We start from the raw sequence: 24,713 nt of genomic DNA on the forward strand, positions 1-24,713 counted from the left end.
TGCTTTCAATGAGAATGACAGATCTATAACACACATTTCTATGTTGATTTGGTTGTGTCGCCCAAAAAGTTACATATTGCATGTTTACATGCCTAAGTGTGCATGCTGTGGTGTCATTTGCACTTTGAAAAGGTACACCTTATTGTGATTTATTGTTATTTAAAAGTGAATCTGGAAACTGCGACTCGAAAACTACCACAAAGGCGCTCCCGCTACGTCATCTTGGCTCAAGCACCGTGTGTTTCAATTGTGGGATCCCCGTACGCAGCCGCTCCTGCGGAACCATAATGGTGGTTTGCGGGGCAGTTTCATAACCTTGGGTGGGAGGAGCTTGGCTATGCTGGACGAGGAGCGACGAAGGAAGAGAGGAAAATTGGAGCAACGATAAAGTGAAAGGGCGAGAGAGAGAGGATTAGAGCACGCCCTGAAGCCCATTTTCAGTTAATAGTTTTACCTTCCCAATCGAGTCGCGTGTGCACGGGAACCATGCGCGCCTTTCAAAGGGGACGAAACTAACATTTTCACCTCTTTTGGGATGTGAAGAATGTAGCTAGACTACACGTATGTGTTATTTACATTAAACAGTATTTTGAGTAAATAGTTAGTTTTGTTGATGAACTCTGCAAGATACACAGAGTATAGCTGTAGTTTTTGCAGCGGGTTGTAGCCTACGTGCGTTCTGGACGGTTGACTAATGTGGATCAGCGGACAGGGCACGCGACTCGAGTTGTTTATTATAACGTTTTACAATACCACCGTAGGCTTCGAGGAGGAGTAGCCTACATAGGAAACCGGGAAACCTGGGCAAGGTGGGGCAGAACCGGAGACCGTAAACGGGATTATTGAAAAACTCACGTTGCCTTGAAGCTTCGCACCGTAGTTGAACCACCGCAGCTACGCAGCGTTTTGGGGAAAAAATATTTTTCTAACCCATTGGAATTGGGGAAGCTTTATTCCCAACTCCTTGGTGATTAGTCTACGCTTCAAGTAGCCTAGGCTACAGAGAGCAGAACAGTTTGTATTCACAAAAACGTCCGTTTGTTGTGATTATTTGCTTTGGAACATACGTTTCAGGACGGATTTGGGGGGAATTATTTCCCCAGCCTCGCTGGACCATGGCGGACGACGACGTACTGTTTGAAGATGTGTACGAGCTGTGTGAGGTCATTGGAAAGTACGTGTAATGTTTGTTGCCTTTTATTACACGATGCGGTTACATTGTATCTCCCCGAATGTGTCCCCTGTCTAGAGTATTTTCTCTCTCTTTCTCTCTCTCTCTCTCTCTCTCTCTCTCTCTCTCTGTGTGTGTGTGTGTGTGTGTGTGTGACAACATGCACGGGAGACACTTCACAGTTCATCATGGTGTGGTGGAGAGTGAACACACACACCCTGTATCGGTCATGACAGCTGAGCTGTAGTGCATATTACCACGTCTTGAGTTACAGATTTAAATTCATAGCCTTCAATCTCCTGTGCAAGATGCAAGTCTCCCATGTTACACATTCCTCTCTCTATTAGCAATGTTAGATAGGTAATGACCTGTGATTTCTTATAGGTATGAGACGATCGCATGGGTCATGTGCACTCAATGTGTCATGTTGTACTAGAAGGCTATCTGCATATTGTCACTTGCGGTTGTGACTATGCTACATGCAAATGTGACAATATAATCTTTCCTCATTTGCTCACTCCCAGGAAATCCAATTATTTCAGAGCCAATGAAAATGCATGATTACTTCTCTGTGGATGAATTTATCTTCCTTATGTTGTGGGTGCATACTTCTTTCCTGCAGTGACAGCAAATGTCTGTTCTATGTTCTTTATTCTATTCTACATGTTGTAAGTGGGCCTCCTCCACAGCTGCTGTGTGGGTCTGATTCTCTCAGTCTGGGATGATGAGGACACATCAGAATGATGATTATTGTGAATGAATAGGGATTCGGCAGGCTTCAAGTCTCAATGCATTACAACCCTGTCGGTCTGTATAGTCAATCATTGCCTTGGTGTCCTGTTTAGATGTAGGCTACTCCACTCTATCATTTGCATAATAGTTGCACTGTAATTACATAGTCATTAGGTTGAGTGTAATTACACAATTGGAAAGGGATTTTTACATTACTCTAAACAACAGCAAAACGAGTGTTCATAAATACACTATACAGAAGGCTATCCGTGCATTAGATTTAGTACATTGGATAGTAGGTTTTCAGGCAGTTAGCAAGAGCCTCTCCCTGAAAATCAGGTCTTGAAAATCAGGTGTAAAACCAAAGGCGGAAACACATCAATCATCATATTGACGGGATCCGGGCTGGGTTGGCTTTGTTGACAGTGGCCACTGTGTGTGTGTGTGTGTTATGTGTACTGACACTGTGTTTTAGGGTTGGGCGGTATCCAGATTTCCATACCTTCATAACGTGACTGTGCCCCCCCCCCCCCCCCACCCACCCACAAGAAAAATGTCACTTACCAGTATACTAACAACACGCTAACAAGTACTAAGGAATCCCCAAGTACTAAGGAATCCCCATAGCGGATGCAAGGTAAATGCTAACGAGCGCATGCAAACATTTACCACTAAGAGAGACGACCTAGCTTATAAAGTTATGCAAGTATATAAAAAGGCAGTTTGCACCATGCACAAAACATATATTAGACAGCAGGATCTTTATCCAGGAGGCGATTGTCTCTGCTGCTGTTACGAAAAAGCTTGATCTTGCAAGCTAACATTAGCCACTTATGTTAGCAAAACCTAGCTGTAGAGAGTTTATTTTACACACCGTAGATAGTTAACTTAATGGTTATACGATATATAGCTGGCAAACTTTAGTAGTGGATTTCAGACAAATGTAACTTGATCACCTCACTAAGTTGCGCTGCAGGAGTGACTCACCTCACAAAGCTCCCGTTTTGCTTGTCTCTCTTTGTAAAAAAACATATGTGACTGGCTCAAACATCTGTTTTGGGAAACTAGTAACGGAACGCTTCATAATGAAAAATAATCTAACAGGCGAAATGTTGAGAGCAATCTACTTGATGTTTTACCTAGTGCACAAGTGGACTGCAGGTATTTCTGTAAAAGGTTTAAATAACGTCAAAGGCGGTATTGGAAAAGTCATGCAGAGGGTATTTCAAAATACCCGAGTTACGGTATAACGCCCAACCCTAGTGTGTACTGACTGGGCACTGGGCCTACTGTAACATGTTTAGGCAGGCCTGAAACCTGTGTGAGAAATGTAAAAGACACTGATAGACAAAATACCTGTCTCTGTACTTGATATCCGGAGGAGTTAGGTACACACACATTAAACAAACATTTGTAGGATGAAGTTTCCCCTAGACACTGGTATATGGTCAGTTAAGCATTTTACCCCCGATGGTTAAGGTCAGGATTGGGGATAGCGTTATCTGATCCACGATCTGTGTTTCGTGGCAGCTGCTATCATACCAGCCTAGTCCCAATCCAGCCCAACAGCCGATCGGTCAGAACAGATATTGAAAGAGACAAGACTACAATAGTAAAGTCGAACACTTCAAATCTCCGCTTGTTAGCTGCACTGACAGACACACACTCATTTTGTTTCTGTCAATTCCAGTGTGGTTTACAACACTTGAACAACATTTGAATAATCAACATCAGTCTTTGGTTCCTGCTAGACTACAGAGTTTTGTTTAATGGAGCGGTGAAGTAGACTGTTGATTTGATCCTGTGAGAAAAGAGATTAACAAAGGGAATGGGGAAACCCTACCAAATAACCACACAGCCGTTTGCAGAGGCGTCACTTTAAAAGCCTAATGCTCCAGATCGTCAGGGTTTTATGTCGAGGTTAGATGCACAGTGATACTATAGGCCTATATATAGGTCAGCTTAACGCTGGACTGTGTGTGGAAGAGTTGGGTTTTTGCAGTGTGCTGTCCCAGAGTATGTGTGTGAATGAGATTTTGGCACGTGTGTGTGTGTGTGAGCGGGATTTAGGCCTAAGCTCTCAATTTTAGAACACTGACCTCAGGCACAAATCCTGTCTGTCTGTCAGCGAGTGTGTTGGTGTTTGTATGTGAGAGTGCACGTTTGTGTGTGCATGTGGCATGTTGCTGTTAGATTGATTCACTCTGTTCCCAAGACTGCAGGGGAATGGGAGGTGAAGAAGGGAGAAGGGAGGGAGGGAAAAGGGGCATGTGTTGGGAGTTTGTAGCAGAAAGAAGTCCAATAGTTTTACTTTGAGATGTACTCTACCTCCAGGCTACTCTCTTTTATTATCAGGCCTCTGATCAACTCAGAACAATGGATGGGTGTGAATGTGTGCGTGTGCGTGTGTGTGAGCGTGCGCATGTGTGGGTTGTGTGGTGAGGGGCCATAATTAGTGCTCTGTAATAGAGGTCGACCGATTTATGATTTTTCAACGCCGATAGCGATTATTGGCGGACCAAAAAAGCCAATACCGATTAATCGGCCGATTTAAAAAAAAAAAATAAAAATAAAAAAAAAAAATATATATATATATATAAAATTAAATAAAAAAAGTGTTTGTAATAATGACAATTACAACAATACTGAATGAACACTTATTTTAACTTAATATAATACATCAATAAAATCAATTGAGCCTCAAGTAAATAATGAAACATGTTCAATTTGGTTTAAATAATGCAAACATGCTATGTAAGACAGCTAACGTTTCAGTTCCTTGCTCAGAACATGAGAACATATGAAAGCTGGTGGTTCCTTTTAACACGAGTCTTCAATATTCCCAGGTAAGAAGTTTTAGGTTGTAGTTATTATAGGAATTATAGGACTATTTCCCTCTATACCATTTGTATTTAATTAACCTTTGACTATTGGATGTTCTTATAGGAACTTTAGTATTGCCAGTGTAACAGTATAGCTTCTCCTCGCTCCTCGCTGGGCTCGAACCAGCAACACAACGACAACAGCCACCATTGAAGCAGCATTACCCATGCAGAGCAAGGGGAACAACAACTAGAAGGCTCAGAACGAGTGATGTTTGAAACGCTATTAGCCTGCGCTAACTAGCTAGCCTTTTCACTTTGATTACACCAGCCTCATCTCGGGAGTTGATAGGCTTGAAGTCATAAACAGCGCAGTGCTTGACGCACAACGAAGAGCTGCTGGCAAAACGCACAAAAGTGCTGTTTGAATGAATGTTTCCTTACGCGCCTGCTTCTGCCTACCACCGCTCAGTCAGATATTTAGATACTTGTATGCTTGTATGCTCAGTCAGATTATATGCAACGCAAGACACGCTAGATAATATCTAGTAATATCATCAACCATGTGTAGTTAACTAGTGATTATGATTGATAGTTTTTTATAAGATAAGTTTCATGCTAGCTAGCAACTTACCTTGGCTTACTGCATTCTCGTAACAGGCAGTCTCCTTGTGGAGTGCAACGAGAGAGAGGCAGGTCGTTATTGCGTTGGACTAGTTAACTGTAAGGTTGCAAGATTGGATCCCCTGAGCTGACAAGGTGAAAATCTGTCTTTCTGCCCCTGAACAAGGCAGTTAACCCACCGTTCCTAGGCCGTCATTGAAAATAAGAATGTGTTCTTAACTGACTTGCCTAGTTAAATAAAGGTTTAATTGTTATTATTATTTTAAATCGGCAAATCGGCGTCCAAAAATACCCATTTCCGATTGTTATGAAAACATGAAATCGGCCCTAATTAATCGGCCATTCCGGTGTGTGTATGGTTGTGGGTGTGTCTGGTTGTGGGTGGGCCAGTTGCATGTGACAGCTCAGGCAGATGATGTCAGTGTCAATATGGACTGTAGAATAAGAGCTGCATACAGTTATGCTTATCCTGCTGTTTGGACCTCAGCCTTATTTCATTAGAACAGCCTTTATTTACAAGTGTTGCGTGATGCCTACATGCTACACACTATCTCTTTCTCACTCGCTCACAGACAGACAGACAGACAGGAGTCAGTAGTCAGTAGGCCATGCAGTAGTCTCAGGCCTCGTACAGTAAACCATAATCCGGTGTAGTTCAACCCAGCCCAGCTCCATCAAGCCTCTTATCCATCTCTGCATGGGCAGCTTCAAAGGAGACTGAATAGGAAGTAATATACTCCTCTCAATGAATCAATGCACTCACAGGCCTGCCTACAGTCTCACTGTATATTTAACAATGTCCTCACTGTGGATTTAACAATGGGGCGTGTCCTTTACCGCACAGTGAAGTGGGTCTACTTTAAAGTGAATAGTGAATTACTGTCCATTTGCATTACCTTAGTCAGGGACTCAGACAGGCTTAATACAGAGCCAATATGTAATCACTTTGCAGGGTGTGGGCACGAGTGTGGCACGAGTGTGGAAGTGTGTGTAATGGGAGTCAGTAATGTGTGTGTGTGTGTGGCCATACAATAGCCTGCCAGTCCTGCCCTCTGGCCCTACTCCACAAGGGGCTAAAGGGGGCTTACCCTCTCAGTTCAACTTGAGCCCCCTCAGTTGTAGTTTTATGTCCCTATTTAAGGACTCCAGAGTGGCACAGTGGTCTAAGGCACTGCATCACAGTGCTAGAGGTGTCACTACAGACCTGGGTTCGATCCTGGGCTGTATCACAACCGCCCGTGATCAGGAGTCCCATAGGGCGGCGCACAATTGGCCCGGCGCCGTCCGGGTTAGGGGAGGGTTTTGCCGGGGGGGAGCTTTACAAGGAGTCTGTCATTGTAAATAAGAATTTGTTTTTAACTGACTTGCCTAGTTCAATTAAAAAGCTAAAAAAGTTTACATGATTGAGTGTGTCAGCACAATGGACAGGGCGCGCCACTGTGTGTGTCTATGGAAAGCCACTGGGTGGCTAGGTATGAGTCCTTTGGGTTTCCATAAAAAGCAGGGTGGGGGGTGCTACTCATCTCTGTGGTAGGCAAAGTGAACAATGTGATACCTGTAATATTTAGATTTTTAAGGGCAGGCCCGCGCTGTGAAGTTTACCATTGAAGCTGCTTCACTCAACTCTGCCTCACACCCCGCCACTACCGAGTTTAGGTAGCTTCTTGGCTAACTGTAAAAAGTGTTAGTCTTATTAGCCTTAGCCTATTTAGCTAGCTCAAACCAGCTAATCTGCCACGATGGATATCAGAAATGAACTTTGCCAAGTACCCCCAAAAAAAGAGAAGGAGAGCAACAGCAGCAGCATCAAACCACTGAGGCTGCCGCCAAGCCCAGAAGCGATGATGCTGTGTGTGCAGTGCCTACAAACCCTTCCACAAGCGGCGCCAGGATAATGGCTCCACAGCCGCCTCCATCTCCGACTGTTCATGATGATCTTGGAACAGAGGAGCCAGCCCAGGTTAAATCCTACCCTAGCCACAGGTTTTCTGTCCAAAAACATTCATTTAATAACAACTGGTTCATAGGAAGAGAATGACTGGAATACTTGGTTACTGCTGATGCAGCATTTTGTTTCTCAATGTCGAAAGTTTTGTCTTTCCCAATGCTAATACAGACAAGGCCTTCACCCAAGCTGGCTATTCTTACTGGAAGAAAGCTGTTGATAGTACCAAAGGATTTGCTATGCACGCATCAAGCAAAGAGCCTTAGAGGCGGCACTTGGATGCTGTCATCGGTGAAATGTCAGAACGATTCAGGGAGGCCATGTGTGCCCTTGACCCCGAGAGTTATGACTTTCCAGATGTTGAAAAAGGTGAAAACATTGCTGGATCTAAGCAAAATAGATTTGGTGGAAGCTGAGATTGGTGTTGCTCCGCCCCTCTGGCTCCGATGAGGACAAATGGACCCCACTTGATATGCTGCAACGATTCTCTGAGCCTCTCTCCTCTATGCCGACCGTGCTTACTGCACTGAAACATGGACTGACTTTTGGGGCGTCCACAGCTACATGCGAGAACTCATTTTCCACTTTGACTACGTGTTCAGTCCGCACAGAAGAGGCATGCTACACCCGAGGAAAGCACAGAAGAGGCTACACCCAGGGAAAGCTCAACTAATCCAACTGGCATTTGAGGGGGATATTACAAGAAGATTTCAGGGAAAATGGAATGATCGATTACTCAGGAATTTCCACAGAGCATCAAGGAGGCTGCTACCCTTTTGAAAAGGTAAGATTGGAACAATCTAGCTGTTTGCTTATTATAAAAATCTTTCTTTTAGTGTGTAGGCCGCTGTCCATGGTGCTGATAGAGCGCAGTGGCAATTTCTTGCCATTGAACCTGTCACTTCATAGTCAAAAGCGTTTGAACTTTTATGTTTATTGTGGTATAGTGTGATATAAGCAGAATTCAATATAATTCCAATGAAGAACCCAAATGATGTCCCTGTGTGTAGCTACATATGTACATATGTTTCATTATAGAAATGGATACATTCAATTATGGTTTACTTGATAGCCTATTGGTTTTCGTTTCTGTACGTGTAGGAAGTGTGTTTATGGTAGGCTGGCATTGCTTAATTAATTAGGTGGTTTCAAATTTGATTCACATAAGTGTATTGTGCCGTATGACAACATGTTGAACTCATGAGCGAGCTGAATGATTTTCCATGTTTGCCTTTATAGGCTTATTCATTTGGCAAGCAGCTGTGCATGGCTGCATCTCACTGTAGTAGGCTGTAGGCTATTTGGATCTCAATTCTCCTTTTGTTTACTGCGTTTGTTTATTGTTAATGTAACTAGCCTACATATAGATTGTGTCATGCATTTATCGATCTGATATTTTGTTTACTAGGACTACTACTTGGTACCACTGTTTTGTTCTGTTCTCATTCATTCGTTCACATTTGCAGATGTTGGTATTCTAAGCCAAAAACTGCTATTTAGTATTTTTGTTTCCATGCATGAATAACTAGGCTACTAATTTTAGCATCATTCACACCCTCTTACGCCTTAGCACTGCCCATCTCTTTAAGAATTCACATGTGAGGCCATGTGCTAAACAGAGTAAGGTAGTGTAGTAAACATCTAAATATTTCAAGACTAAAAGTGTTGAAAGTATTAGCAAAAAGTAGTACTAAAAATACACTTGATGTAGTCCTTGGACTATATTCTAATCTGACCTAGGTGCAGGTCATGTTTGTCTTCACATTTCCGTCTCTGGTAAACACACACTTAATAGAATCAAAGTTTATTTGTCACATGCACAGGATATAGAAGGTGTAAATGGTACAGGGAAATGGTTACTTGCATAGTGGAGTCTTTTGTCTAGACATGTAGCTAGGCAGTTAGCTTGCTAAACAAGGAACCATAATCCCAACCCATACTACTAGCAATAGAAAGTTATTGTCATAGCTAGCCGCCATGCATGAATCTGCAGGTAGCTAAAGCTAACCAACTAGTTTCAATTTGATCTAGCTATCTAACATTAGGCTATAAATAACAATGCAAATAGATTTCTAAAATATGAATAAAATTACCATACAGATCAACATTAGCTAACTAGCTAACAGTACGCTTTAACTTGCAATAAAAACAACTTTCTGACAAAATTAGATGCCATGGTTGCCCTTAGTTTGAAGATGTAATCCAGAGACAGGTGTTGGACCAGCCTGTCACTCAATCAATGTAATTTTTTGCTGTTTTTATATAGGGACAAAAAAATAAAACTGAGGGAGTAAGCACCCTTGTGGAGCCGGGCCTGAGGGCAGGACTGACAGACTTATGTATGGCCACACACACACACTCCTTCCTACCATTAACACACACTTCCACACCCTGCACAGTGATTACATATTGGCTTTTTATTAAGCCTGCCTGAGTCCCTGACTAAGGTAATGCAAATGGACTCTATTCATTTTAAAGTAGACCCACTTCACAGCGTGGTAAAGGACAAGCCCCATGGTTAAATCCACAGTGAAGACATTGTTAAATATACAGTGAGACTTTAGGCAGGCCTGTGAGTGCACTGATCCATTGAGAGGAGCATATTACTTCCTATTCAGTCTCCATTGAAGCTGCCCATGCAGAGATGGATAAGAGGCTTGATGGAGCTGGGCTGGGTTGAAATAGTGACTTGCGACATATGCCTAGCTTCTTGAAACGGGTCACGTATTCACTACCAAAAGGGGCCTTGCTGTAGGACACTGTCCATTGTGCTGGTACAGCGCAGCAGAGATAGGCTACAGATTTCAAAAGCACTCAATGATCTTGGAGTCTTGGCATTTGAACTTTATGCTGCAGCCGAACACACCATTGGGTGCACACTGCCTGCCCTACAGGACATCTTCAACACCAGGTGTCGCAGGAAGGCTAAGAAGATCATCAGGGACCCAAGCCATGCCCTGTTCTCCCCACTTCAATCACTGCACACAGGCAGTGCAGGAGCATCATGGCAAAAACTGAAAGACTGGCCAATAGTTTCTACCCTCAGACCATCAGGCTGCTGAATAGCCACCACTAGTCAGCTACTGCTCCACCCTCGCCTGCTACTCCCCCTATGGACATGAATCTGAATCAGTTTTTTTTGGTATAGTGTGATTATATAAGTAGAATTCAATATAATTTCAGTGCAAGAATCCCCCTAAAAATGGACCTCTCGCTGATTAAATAAAAAAATAAAAAAACACCCACACACCAACATTTTCTGGGGATCAAAAAGGGGCTTAGGTGGTGGGCTTGGCAGGGGGCGTGGCAATGGGTGTTGTCGGCCCGGGTACATTTTTGAGAGATTTTTAGTAGTCCCAATCTTAATGGTGTAGAGGAATTTTTGCATTTTTAAGTCAATTTCATGCAATTCTACACATTTCTCTATGTAGCTCAGATAATTATATTGTGGTTTTAAAGCTAATTTCCTGCAATTCCTGTGCCAAGTGGAGGGTCAGAGGTTAGCTTGGTATAAACAGTGTTATGGAAGAGCAGAAGTCCATTTGCATTAGCATTAGTGTAGGTGATTAGGTTAGCAACAATATTATGACTCAAAGCAGACATGTGTCACCCAATGAATGCATAAGATTCCTTGCTGACAGCAGGAGAGCTGTCAGCAGCTTGTTGACGGATGTCACTATGGTGACCCAAGGCTCTTTGGCACTGGGATCCAGTGGGATCACTGGGACCACTGGGATCCAGGCCCTACAGTGTTCAGATAATCACATGATAGTTAAGAGAAACCAAACGTCTCTTGCATTGATAAGAATGCACATTTCTTGTGTTGTGCATCTATTATTTGCCATGCAATTAACATGCCCATATTGGAATTGATTGAATATGTGACCCGTTTCAAGAAGCTAGGCGTTGAAAGATATAACTTTAGCCATCGGGAATTTTACGACTTTTCTCAAGAACGTTGATGCCCTGAATTTAGCCGTCACTATCGACAGATAAGTTGGGAAAGGTTGTGGTGGGCTACTTTCTGCACAAGGTCAGCGTGAACCGGAGTGACTTGGCACAATGCTGGCCAAAGAAGATGTAGCTACAAACAAAACTAGAGGTCGATCAATTATGATTTTTCAATGCCGATACCGATTTATTGGAGGACCAAACAAAGCCAATACCGATTAATCGGACGATTGTTTTATTATTATTATTTTTGTTTTCTTGTAATAATGACAATTACAACAATACTGAATGAACACTTATTTGAAATTAGTATAATACATCAATAAAATCAATTTAGCCTCAAATAAATAATGAAACATGTTCCATTTAGTTTAAATAATGCAAAATAATGTTGGAGAAGAAAGTAAAAGTGCAATATGTGCCATGTAAAAACACTAACGTTTAAGTTCCTTGCTCAGAACATGAGAACATATGAAAGCTGGTGGTTCCTTTTAACATGAGTCTTCAATATTCCCAGGTAAGAAGTTTTAGGTTGTAGTTATAATAGGAATTATAGGACTATTTCTCTGTATACCATTTGTATTTCATATACCTTTGACTAGTGGATGTTCTTATAGGCACATTAGTATTGCCAGTGGAACAGTATAGCTTCCGTCCCTCTCCTTGCCCCTACCTGGGCTCGAACCAGGAACACATCGACAACAGCCACCCTCGAAGCATCGTTACCCATCGCTCCACAAAAGCCGTGGCCCTTGCTGAGCAAGGGGAACAACTACTCCAAGTCTGAGCTTAGTGATGTCACCGATTGAAACGCTATAAGCGCGCACCCCGCTAACTAGCTAGCCATTTCACATCGGTTACACGAGCCTAATCTCGGGAGTTGATAGGCTTGAAGTCATAAACAGCTCAATGCTTGCAGCATTGCGAAGAGCTGCTGGCAAACCCACGAAAGTGCTGTTTGAATGAATGCGTACGAGCCTGCTGCTGCCTACCATCGCTCAGTCAGACTGCTCTATCAAATCATAGACTTAATTATAACATAATAACACAGAGAAATATGAGCCTTTGGTAATTAATATGGTCAAATCCGGAAACTATCATTTCGAGAAAAAAAAGAAGTTTATTCTTTCAGTGAAATATGGAACTGTTCCGTATTTTATCTAACGGGTGGCATCCCTAAGTCTAAAAATTCCTGTTACATTGTACAACCTTCAATGTTATGTCATAATTATGTACAATTCTGGCAAATTAATTACGGTCTTTGTTAGGAATAAATGGACATCACACAGTTCGCAACGAGCCAGGCGGCCCAAACTGCTGTATATACCCTGACTGCTTGCACGGAACGCAAGAGAAGTGACACAATTATAAGAAATTCATGTTAGCAGGCAATATTAACTACAGTGCCTTGCGAAAGTATTCGGCCCCCTTGAACTTTGCGACCTTTTGCCACATTTCAGGCTTCAAACATAAAGATATAAAACTGTATTTTTTTGTGAAGAATCAACAACAAGTGGGACACAATCATGAAGTGGAACGACATTTATTGGATATTTCAAACTTTTTTAACAAATCAAAAACTGAAAAATTGGGTGTGCAAAATGATTCAGCCCCTTTACTTTCAGTGCAGCAAACTCTCTCCAGATGTTCAGTGAGGATCTCTGAATGATCCAATGTTGACCTAAATGACTAATGATGATAAATACAATCCACCTGTGTGTAATCAAGTCTCCGTATAAATGCACCTGCACTGTGATAGTCTCAGAGGTCCGTTAAAAGCGCAGAGAGCATCATGAAGAACAAGGAACACACCAGGCAGGTCCGAGATACTGTTGTGAAGAAGTTTAAAGCCGGTTTGGATACAAAAGATTTCCCAAGCTTTAAACATCCCAAGGAGCACTGTGCAAGCGATAATATTGAAATGGAAGGAGTATCAGACCACTGCAAATCTACCAAGACCTGGCCGTCCCTCTAAACTTTCAGCTCATACAAGGAGAAGACTGATCAGAGATGCAGCCAAGAGGCCCATGATCACTCTGGATGAACTGCAGAGATCTACAGCTGAGGTGGGAGACTCTGTCCATAGGACAACAATCAGTCGTATATTGCACAAATCTAGCCTTTATGGAAGAGTGGCAAGAAGAAAGCCATTTCTTAAAAATATCCATAAAAAGTGTCATTTAAAGTTTGCCACAAGCCACCTGGGAGACACACCAAACATGTGGAAGAAGGTGCTCTGGTCAGATGAAATCAAAATTGAACTTTTTGGCAACAATGCAAAACGTTATGTTTGGCGTAAAAGCAACATAGCTCATCACCCTGAACACACCATCCCCACTGCCAAACATGGTGGTGGCAGCATCATGGTTTGGTCCTGCTTTTCTTCAGCAGGGACAGGGAAGATGGTTAAAATTGATGGGAAGATGGATGGAGCCAAATACAGGACCATTCTGGAAGAAAACCTGATGGAGTCTGCAAAAGACCTGAGACTGGGACGGATATTTGTCTTCCAACAAGACAATGATCCAAAACATAAAGCAAAATCTACAATGGAATGGTTCAAAAATAAACATATCCAGGTGTTAGAATGGCCAAGTCAAAGTCCAGACCTGAATCCAATCGAGAATCTGTGGAAAGAACTGAAAACTGCTGTTCACAAATGCTCTCCATCCAACCTCACTTAGCTCGAGCTGTTTTGCAAGGAGGAATGGGAAAAAAATTCAGTCTCTCGATGTGCAAAACTGATAGAGACATACCCCAAGCGACTTACAGCTGTAATCGCAGCAAAAGGTGGCGCTACAAAGTATTAACTTAAGGGGGCTGAATAATTTTGCACGCCCAATTTTTCAGTTTTTGATTTGTTTAAAAAGTTTGAAATATCCAATAAATGTCGTTCCACTTCCTGATTGTGTCCCACTTGTTGTTGATTATTCACAAAAAAATACAGTTTTATATCTTTATGTTTGAAGCCTGAAATGTGGCAAAAGGTCGCAAAGTTCAAGGGGGCCGAATACGTTCGCAAGGCACTGTAAATATGCAGGTTTAAAAATATATACTTCTGTATTGATTTTAAAGAAAGGCATTGATATTTATGGTTAGGTTTGGTGCAACGACAGTGCTAAATCATCACAAGTAGGCTGTGATTCGATGAGAAATTAACAGGCCCCGCATCGATTATATGCAACGCAGGACACGCTAGATAAACAAGTAATCATCAACCATGTGTAGTTAACTAGTGATTATGTGAAGATTGATTGTTTTTTGTAAGTTTAATGCTAGCTAGCAACTTACCTTGGCTTCTTGCTGCCCTTGCGTAACAGGTAGTCATCCTGCCACGCAGGCTCCTCGTGAAGTGCAATGTAAGGCGGGTGGTTAGAGTGTTGGACTAGTAACCGGAAGGTTGCAAAAACGAATCCCCGAGCTGACAAGGTAAAAATCTGTCATTCTGCCCCTGAACAAGGCAGTTAACCCACCGTTCCTAGGCCGTCATTGAAAATATGAATGTGTTCTTAACTGACTTGCCTAGTTAACTTCTTGCGGCGAGCCATCCCGGCTCCGGGATCGTGAATACAGCCTCAAGCTCATTACCATAACGCAACGTTAACTATTCATGAAAATCGCAAATGAAATGAAATCAATATGCTAGCTCTCAAGCTTAGCCTTTTGTTAACAACACTGTCATCTCAGATTTTCAAAAATATGCTTCTCAACCATAGCAAAACTAGCATTTGTGTAACAGTATTGATAGCTATTGATAGCTAGCATTAGCATTTAGCATTAGCATTCAGCAGGCAACATTTTCACAAAAACCAGAAAACCATTAAAATAAAATCATTTACCTTTGAAGAACTTCGGATGTTTTCAATGAGGAGACTCTCAGTTAGATAGCAAATGTTCCGTTTTTCCTGAAAGATTATTTGTGCAGGAGAAATCAGTCCGTTTTCTGCGTCATGTTTGGCTACCAAAAAACCCCGAAAATTCAGTTATAAAAACGCCAAACTTTTTCCAAAATAACTCCATAATATCGACTGAAACATGGCAAACGTTGTTTAGAATCAATCCTCAAGGTGTTTTTCTACATATCTCTTCAAAGATATATCGTTCGTGGAAGCGTGCTTTCCCCTCTGTATCACATGGGAAAATGCCAGCAGCTGAAAATTACGCACCAATTTAGACAAAGGACACCGGGCGGACCCCTGGCAAATGTAGTCTCTTATGGCCAATCTTCCAATGATATGCCTACAAATACGTCACAATGCTGCAGACATCTTGGACGAACGGCAGAGAGCTTAGGTTCATTCATGGCACATTCACAGCCATATAAGGAGACGATGGGAAACAGAGCCTCAAAAATTCTGCTCATTTCCTGTTTGAGGTTTCATCTTGGTTTCGCCTGTAGCATGAGTTCTGTGGCACTCACAGATAATATCTTTGCAGTTTTGAAAACGTCAGAGTGTTTTCTTTCCAAAGCTGCCAATTATATGCATAGTCGAGCATCTTTTCGTGACAAAATATTGCGCTTAAAACGGGCACGTTTATTTGATCCAATAATGACATAGCGCCCCCATAGGTTGAAGAGGTTAAATAAATGTGTAAAAAAAAATTGGGGGCAAATCAGTGTCCAAAAATACCAATTTCCCATTGTTATGAAAACTTGAAATCGGCCAATTAATCCAATTAATCGGTCGACCTCTAAACAAAATGGTTAAAGGGTTCCAGTCTGCCGTGATTCGTTCATCCATGTCTACTGGTAAGAGTCTAGCTACATTTTCAGATATTATTTATTTATTTATTTTTATTTTACCTTTATTTTACTAGGCAAGTCAGTTAAGAACAGATTCTTATTTTCAATGACAGCCTAGGAACAGTGGGTTAACTGCCTGTTCAGGGGAAGAACAACAGATTTGTACCTTGTCAGTTCGGGGATTTGAACTTGCAACCTTCCGGTTACTAGTCCAACGCTCTAACCACTAGGCTACCCTGCCGCCCCGTTTATCATTTTGTGAAAGTCGTTTTCATTGCAAGTTAAAGCGTACTGTTAGCTAGCTAGCGAGCGTTAGCTAGTTAACATTGAACCTAGTTGGTTAGCTTTAGATACCTGCAGATTCATACTACAGCTATGACAATGTTTGTATTGGTAGTAGTATGAGTTGGGATTATGCCAGTTCATTGTTTCACTTTGCCAGATGATTACGACCCATGAAGTTAGCCAGGTATGTGTGTCTGGGGGTGATTACGGCCATCTATTGTATTTCATGAACATGTGTACAAGTCTAGACAATAGTGACCCATATACTTAGCAAGATGTGGTTGGGGGATGGTTATAGCATTTCTTTCACGTGACCCATCAATTTAGACAAATGTGTCTGGGTAATCATCTAATAATGATAAAATACTTATACAATATTTTTATCTGGACACTTTGTTTGTGATATTCCTACTATGCAAGTAACCGTTTCACTGAACCATTTACACCTTCTATATCCTGTGCATGTGACACATAAACATACATTTTATTTTATATAGTGTGTGTTTACCAGAGATGATAATGTGAAGAACAACATGACCTGCACCAAAGTCATATTAGGATATAGGCCAAGGACTAGAAAAAGTATATTTTTATCTGGAGTTTTTCCTTATTGTAGGCTACTACTTTTACCACTTTTAGTCTTGAAGTCTTTGGTTGTTTACTACACTACTCACTCTGTTTAGCACATGGCCTCTCATGTGAATCCTTGAAGAGATGGGTGGGGCTAAGGCTTAAGTGGGTGTGAACGATGCTGAATGGGTGTAGACAAAGAAGAGCTCTCCAGTAGGTATACCAAAATATTCAAGGCAAATGTTCTCAATAGTGAGGTCACGAGTTTATCAACTTTCAAAGCAGAATTACTTTCCCATTGTTCCTCAACTGCAGTGTATGATGTACACTTTTCTAGCTTTGAGTCTCTACTTTAAACTAAAGTAAAAAACACCATTTAAAATCTTGCTGCATTGTACCGAATTTGGGTGGTGGGTCACATATGGCCCTTAGCCTAGAGTTCAGGTGAATTTGTTAATATTTTTATTTATTTAACCCCTATTGAACTAGGCAAGTCAGATAAGAAAAAAAATATTATTTACAATGACGGCCTACCCCGGCCAAACCCAGACGACATTGGGCCAATTGTGTACCGCCCTATGGGACTCCCAATCACAGCCGGATGTGACGCAGCCTGGAATCGAACCAGGAACTGTAGTGACGCCTCTTGCACTGAGATGAAGTGCCTTAGACCGCTGCGCAACTCCGGAGCTCAACATCCTCAAACACACAGCCTTTATAAGGGGCCTTCATCCACACTGTGTGCAGTTGAAGTCGGAAGTTTACATACAACTTAGCAAAATACATTTAAATTCCCTGTCTTAGGTCAGTTAGGATCACCACTTTATTTTAAGAATGTGAAATGCTTTGTGAGGGCTTTGAGGGCTTTGTGATGGCCACTCCAATACCTTGACTTTGTTGTCTTTGTTGCCATTTTGCCACAACTTTGAAAGTATGCTTGGGGTCATTGTCCATTTGCAAGACCCATTTGCACCCAAGCTTTAACTTCCTGACTGACTGTCTTGAGATGTTGCTTCAATATATCCACATAATTTTCCATCCTCATGATGCCATATGTTTTTTAAAGTGCACCAGTCCCTCCTGCAGTGAAGCACCCCCACAACATGATGCTGCCACATCTGTGCTTCACGGTCGGGATGGTGTTCTTCGGCTTGCAAGCCTCCCCCTTTTTCCTCTAAATATAACGATGGTCATTATTGCCAAACAGTTCTATTTTTGATTCGTCAGACCAGAGGACATTTCTCCAAAAAGTACGATCTTTGTCCCCATGTGCATTAGGAAACCGTAGTCTGGCTTTTTTATGGCGGTTTTGGAGCAGTGGATTCTTCCTTGCTGATGGTCCTTTCAGGTTATGTCAATATAGGACTTGTTTTACTGTGGATATAGATACTTTTGTACCTGTTTCCTCCAGCATCTCCACAAGGTCCTTTACTGTTGTTCTGGGATTGATTTGCACTTTTTGCACCAATGTATGTTCATCTCTATGAGACAGAATGTGTCTCCTTCCTGAGCGATATGACGGCTGTCTTGTCCCATGGTGTTTATACTTGCTCCCACGGATGAACCAGACTTGTGTAGGTCTACAATGTTTTTTTCTGAAGTCTTGGCTGATTTCCCCTTGATTTCAAGCAAAGAGGCACTGCGTTTGAAGGTAGGCCTTGAAATACATCCACAGGTACACCTCCAATTGACTCAAATTATGTCATCAGAAGCTTCTAAAGCCATGACATCATTTTCTGGAATTTTCCAAGCTGTTTAAAGGCACAGTCAACTAAGTTTATGTAAACTTCTGACCCACTGGAATTGTGATTAAGTGAAATAATCTGTCTGTAAACAATTGTTGGAAAAATGACTTGTGTCATGCACAAAGTAGATGTCCTAACTGACTTTCCAAAACGATATTTTGTTAACAAGAAATCTGTGGAGTGGTTGAAAAACGAGTTTTAATGACTCCAACCTAAGTGTATGTAAACATCTGACTTCAACTGTATGTGTCAAACACAGCCTCTCTGTTAGTTGTTTTCTGATGGGATAGGGGAGAATTCTGCTGAGAGGGTAGTTTTAGCACGCACAATTACCCAAAGACACTAGTGCAGTGTTCTCACATTTAGCTCCTGAAATCTTTATCCCTCATGTCAAGTCCATGAAAACATGGTCTCTTGCAGCTCTATGTGTGCAGCGACAAGAAAAATGCTCCTTCCATCATGTTCACACATCCCTCTTAGGAACATATTAGGAAATTAAAGGTCCAATGTAGCCATTTTTATGTTTTTTGCTTCCATCCAGCCACAAGGATTAGTGAGGTGGATTAGGCTGTTAGGCGATTAGGCTCGCAGTTGACGTTCCAATTCATCCCAAAGGTGTTTGATGGGGTTGAGATCAGGGCTCTGTGCAAGCCAGTCAAGTTCTTCAATACCGATCTCGACAAACCACTTCTGTATGGACCTCGCTTTGTGCACGGGGGGCATTATCATGCTCAAAAAGGAAAGGGCCTTCCGCAAACTGTTGCCACAAGTTGGAAGCACAGAATCGTCTAGAATGTCATTGTATGCTGTAGCGTTGAGATTTCCCTTCCCTGGAACTAAGATCTCCCTTCACTGGAATCTAGCCCGAACCATGAAACAGCCCCAGACCGACCATTGGAACTCGGTAGGGAGTGTTGCAACCGAGGACAGACTATTTATTCGTGCTGCGCACTTCAGCACTCGGCAGTCCCGTTTTGTGAGCTTGTGTGGCCTACCACTTTGCGACTGAACCGTTGTTGCTCCTAGACGTTTCCACTTCACAATAACATAACTTACAGTTCTAGCAGGGCAGAAGTTTGATAAACTGACTTGTTGGAAAGGGGGCATCCTATGATGGTGCCACATTGAAAGTCACTGAGCTCTTCAGTAAGGCCATTCTACAGCCAATGTTTGTCTATGGAGATTACATGGCTGTGTGCTCGATTTTATACACCTGTCAGCAAGGGGTGTGGCAGAAGTAGCCGAATCCACTAATTTGAAGGGGTGTCCACATACTTTTGTATAATATAGTGTATGTATAAAACATGAATATCAAGTTTTGGACTGCACTTGGCCTTTAACATTGATTAAACGTTTTTCCAATTCCCATCATAATGCTTGAGACAGTCTGACAGTTGGCTACGTGATTTAGCTTAGCAGCTAGCTTAGGAAGCCAGTGAAGAAATCCCCCCTCCCTCTACTTTCAGTTTCAGTGAAGAAGACACAATCATTACTGTCTGTCTAGCCAGGCTGAACTGAATGCTAGGCTAATGCAGACAGACAGCAGCACTTTTTCAGGTCACTAACCTCAACGCTTCATTACAGATAACGGCACACACTGTCTGATTGCTTTTTGCCGACATGATCGGAATTTGGAATTTTTATAATTTTTAAAAATTCTCTGGAACTTACAGAAGTATTTTACAATAACATCACAGGACTAGTTAGGAGGGAGAGAAGTGACATGGCTGTGTCCTGATATTGTAATATGTTTTTACTCACTTGTCTGCTGAGTGAAAAAACTTTGTCTTTATACTCAAGTGCATCATAGTGCATTATAGTTCAGTGGAGGTAAAGAAAGGAAAGGAGGCTTTTTAGGAAGGGACAGGGATTACTTCAAGGGTAAATTCAGTTGAATTCAGTCACTTTTTGCCCATGGAAGAAGTGAATTAATGTTTGCCTGTGGTCAGAAAGTGACTTTTTGGACCTGAATGTCAAAACATTTAGTTGATAAAGATGCTAATAATTGACCCATTTTGCATACTCCACCATACCATGAGACATCCATGTCTTCATCACTGGAAAATATAACAGTTGAGGTTGATGTAATTTAGAAGCTAGAGGTCTTCACAGGTTCAACAAGTTGGATAATAGTAATGGCCATACCACACCAAACCATCACAAAAGTTTCTTAAAGCCATTCCAAATTCACATAGAAATGTGAGTTATAGATTTGTCATTGAAAGCAAGTCTAAGAAGTGGTAGATCTGGTTTGTGTGCGCTATTTCTGTGCTTCCTGTAATTAAGTTTTGTTTTTGCATCTTTTTACTTTTTGGTTTTGTATAATAGCTTCAAACAGCTGAAAATACAATATTTATGGTTGTCGAAAAGATCTTTCACAGTGGTTTAGATGGTACAATTATTTTGTACAAACTGTAATTAGACACTATTATTTGCAACCAGGAAATGGCGGAGCGATTTCTGAATATTGCACCTTTACTTTATTGGGGTTATATCAAAGTAAGTCAAGTCATTATTTATAGGGAAAAAATCGAATAGGTTATTATATTGAGGCATTACATTACGTTTTTCATCTTGCCCTCTTTGGTTTTTCCTTTTAATGGTTTGAGTGTGAGTAGCTCTAAAGTACGCCTACATGTAATTTTATTCTGTTGAGGCAAATCAACAACAGTTGGAACTTAATTTTGCCAAAGAAAATGGCTCAACAGAATGAAACAAAACACATTATTTAAAGAACTGGTCACAGCAGCAATTTCCAACATAGGTGAGTGTTCTACCGTAGGCCTACCCAACAAATGACAGTAATAGGTTCATGTTATTTATTTTACAACAGGCCTGCTTTTAACCTATTTTAAACTAAATACGGAGCACAATATTAAAAAGACAGTTCGAACTTAATTTAGCCAACAAAAATGTCTCAGGAAAACAGATCCTGCTTATTGTTTGAGAATTAAAACATTTTTACAAGCACCACGCAACCACACGTTGGATGAACAATTTCAGAAATTCAGCTGTTTTTCATCTTTCCTATTTCATCTTTCCTATGTGACTCAATTACCACCCCATCGACGGAGGGATTGTGCGATAAATCTCCTGGTAGATGCGGCACTTCCCAGGAGTCATGTGGATCCCCTGTCGCAAGCGGAGACGGCGGCTATGGAGACATATGTCTCTGCATCAGGGGTACTTTCGGTCCCCCACTTCACCCGCCTCGAGGTTATTTTTTGTGAAGAAGGAGGGAGGTCTGCACCCGTGCATGTTCGAGGTCTCAATCAAATCACGGTCAGGTACAGTTACCCGTTACCTCTCATCGCCACGGCGATTGAGTCAATGCACGGGGCGCGCTTCTTCACTTAACTGGATCTCAGGAGCGGGTTCAACCTGGTGCGTATCCAGAAGGAGACGAGTGGAAAACGGCGTTAAGTACCACCTCAAGGCATTATGAGTACCTCGCCATGCCGTATGGGTTGATGAATGCTCCATCAGTCTTCCAATCATTTGTGAACGAGATCTTCAGGGACCTGCACGGGCAGGGTGTAGTGGTGTATATCGATGACGTTCTGATATACTCTGCTACACACTCCGAGCATGTGTCCGAGCATGCGCAGGGTACTTGGACGACTGTTGGAGCATGACCTGTACGCCAAGGCTGAGAAATGCCTGTTCTTTCAGCAGTTCGTCTCCTTCCTAGGGTAATGCATTTCCACATCAGTGGTGAAGATGGAGAGTGACCGCATATCAGCCGTGCGTAATTGGCCTACTCCCACCACGGTAAAGGAGGTGCAGCTGTTTTTAGGGTTTGCCCATTACTACCGGATAATCTCCGGGGTTTTGGCCAGGTGGCTGCTCCCATTACCTCACTGCTGAAGGGGGGTCCTGTACGTCTGCAGTGGTCGGCTGAGGTGGACAGGGCTTTTGGGCAACTAAGAGCTCTGTTTACCTCGGCTCCGGTGCTGGACCATCCGGATCCTTCTTTGGCGTTCATAGTGGAGGTGGACGCGTCCGAGGCTGGGATAGGAGCTGTGCTCTCTCAGCGCTCAGGCACGCTACCAAAGCTCCGCCCTGTGCTTTCTTCTCAAAGAAGCTCAGCCCGGCGGAGCGGAACTTTGATGTGGGGGACCGGGAGCTGTTGGCTGTGGTTAAAGCTTTGAAGGCGTGGAGACATTGGCTTGAGAGGGCTAAACGCCCTTTTCTCATCTGGACTGACCACCGCAACCTGGAGTACATCCGGGCAGCGAGGAGACTGAACTCTCGTCAGGCAAGTTGGGCCATGTTCTTTACCCTGTCCTACAGACCAGGTTCCCAGAATATGAAGGCAGACGCACTGTCCCGGCTGTATGACACAGAGGAGCGGCCCATGGATCAGATTCCCGGCCTCCTGCCTGGTAGCGCCGGTCATGTGTGAGCTGGACGCTGACATTGAGCAGGCGTTACGTACAGAGCCCGCTCCCCTCCCGTGTTCCGTCGGGTGTCTACGTTCCGTCTGCTGTCCGTGACCAGTTGATTTATTGGGCCCACACGTCACCCTCCTCTGGTCATCCGGGGATCGGTCGGACGGTGCTCTCTGACTGGGAAGTACTGGTGGCCCACCTTGGCAAAGGACGTGAGGGTTTATATTTCCTGCTCGGTGTGCGCCCAGAGCAAGGCTCCTAGGCACCTGCCCAGAGGTAAGTTACAACCCTTACCTGTTCCACAACGGCCGTGGTCTCAGCTGTTGGTAGATTTCCTGAACGACCTTCATCCCTCACAGGGTAACACCGCGATCCTGGTCGTTGTGGATCGTTTTTCTAAGTCCTGTCGACTCCTCCCTCTGCCTGGTTTCCCTACGGCTCTACAGACTGCGGAGGCCTTGTTTACACACGTCTTCCGGCACTACGTGGTGCCTGAGGATATAATGTCTGATCTGGGTCCCCTGTTCACGTCGAGGGTATGGAAGGCGTTCATGGAACGTCTGGGGGTAAGCCTTACCTCGTATTTTCACCCCGAGAGTAACGGGCAGGCGGAGAGAGTAAACCAGGATGTGGATAGGTTTCTGAGGTCCTATTGGAAGGACCGGCCAGGGGAGTGGGCAGCGTTTGTGCCCTGGGCAGAGATGGCCCAGAACTCGCTCCGCCACTCATCTACTAACCTCACCCCTTTCCAGTGTATATTGGGCCGGTTCTGGCTCCTTGGCATCAGAGTCAGACGAGGCTCCTGCGGTGGACGCCGCCCATGTCCACCTTCAGCACGCCATGTTGCGCCAGAAAGTTGGCACAGACTGTCACCGCAGTGAGGCCCCGGTGTTCTGACTCTCGAACCGAAACCTGCCCCTCCGCCTGCCCTGCCGGAAGCTGGGCCTGCGGTTTGTGGGGCCATTCAAAGTCCTGAGGAGAGTGAATGAGGTTTGTTACAAGTTACAGCTTCCCCCCGATTACCGTATTAACCCCTCGTTCCACGTGTCTCTCCTCAGGCCGGTGGTGGTTGGTTCGCGCCAGGCATCTGAGGTGCGGGAAGTTCTTCCGTCCCCTCTGGACATCGAGGGGGCCCCGGTGTACTCCGTTCGTTCCATCCTGGATTCAAGGCGTCGGGCGGGGGGCCTTCAGTACCTCGTGGAGTGGGAGGGGTACGATCCGGAGGAGAGGTGCTGGGTTCCGGTGGCGGATGTGTTGGACACTGAGCTGCTGCGGTAGTTCCACCGTTGCCGGCCAGATCGCCCTGCGCCTCGCCCTCCGGGTCGTCCCTGAGGCCGGGGGGTGTACTGTCAGCTCGGCTCTTTTCTCCTTGTTCAGGCGGCGTTCGGCGGACGACGTCACCGCCTTTCTAGCCATCGCCGCTCCATTTTCCATTTGTTTTGTCTTGTTCCCTTCACACCTGATTTTCATTCCCTAATCACACTGCATGTATTTATTCCTCTGTTCCCCTCCATGTCTTTGTGTGAAATTGTTTTTGTTACATGTCCGTGTGTACCCGCCAGGCTGGGGTTTTCCCCGTTATTCTGTTGCTTTTCACAAGGGATGTTTATTGTACAACATTTGCTACATTTTTGTGACTGTTTCCTGCCTTGCACTTTTACCTTTGGCTGGAGGTTTTGATGCAGTAGCGTCTGTCTGTTTTATTGTTTTATTGGCCTCTGCCTTAATAAAGT

General features: G+C 43.3%; 1 protein-coding gene across 23 annotated transcripts in view; it reads left to right on the forward strand.

Moving 5' to 3' along the window:
* The first annotated feature begins 371 nt into the window (after nucleotides 1–371).
* The window catches only part of caska (calcium/calmodulin-dependent serine protein kinase a), a 213,291-nt gene continuing 188,949 nt past the window's right edge, over nucleotides 372–24,713 (forward strand). For 11 of the 23 annotated variants that reach the window (XM_029639654.2, XM_065014472.1, XM_065014593.1 and 8 more), the window contains exon 1: nucleotides 374–1,174. In XM_029639654.2, the coding sequence (XP_029495514.1) occupies nucleotides 1,116–1,174 (59 nt within the window). In that variant the 5' untranslated portion in view covers nucleotides 374–1,115. Of the gene's footprint in view, nucleotides 1,175–24,713 lie in introns of all 23 variants that reach the window. The other 12 variants (XM_065014211.1, XM_029639753.2, XM_065014510.1 and 9 more) reach the window with 4 other exon arrangements.

Source organism: Oncorhynchus nerka, linkage group LG1 (assembly GCF_034236695.1).
Source record: "Oncorhynchus nerka isolate Pitt River linkage group LG1, Oner_Uvic_2.0, whole genome shotgun sequence".
NCBI lineage: Eukaryota > Metazoa > Chordata > Actinopteri > Salmoniformes > Salmonidae > Oncorhynchus > Oncorhynchus nerka.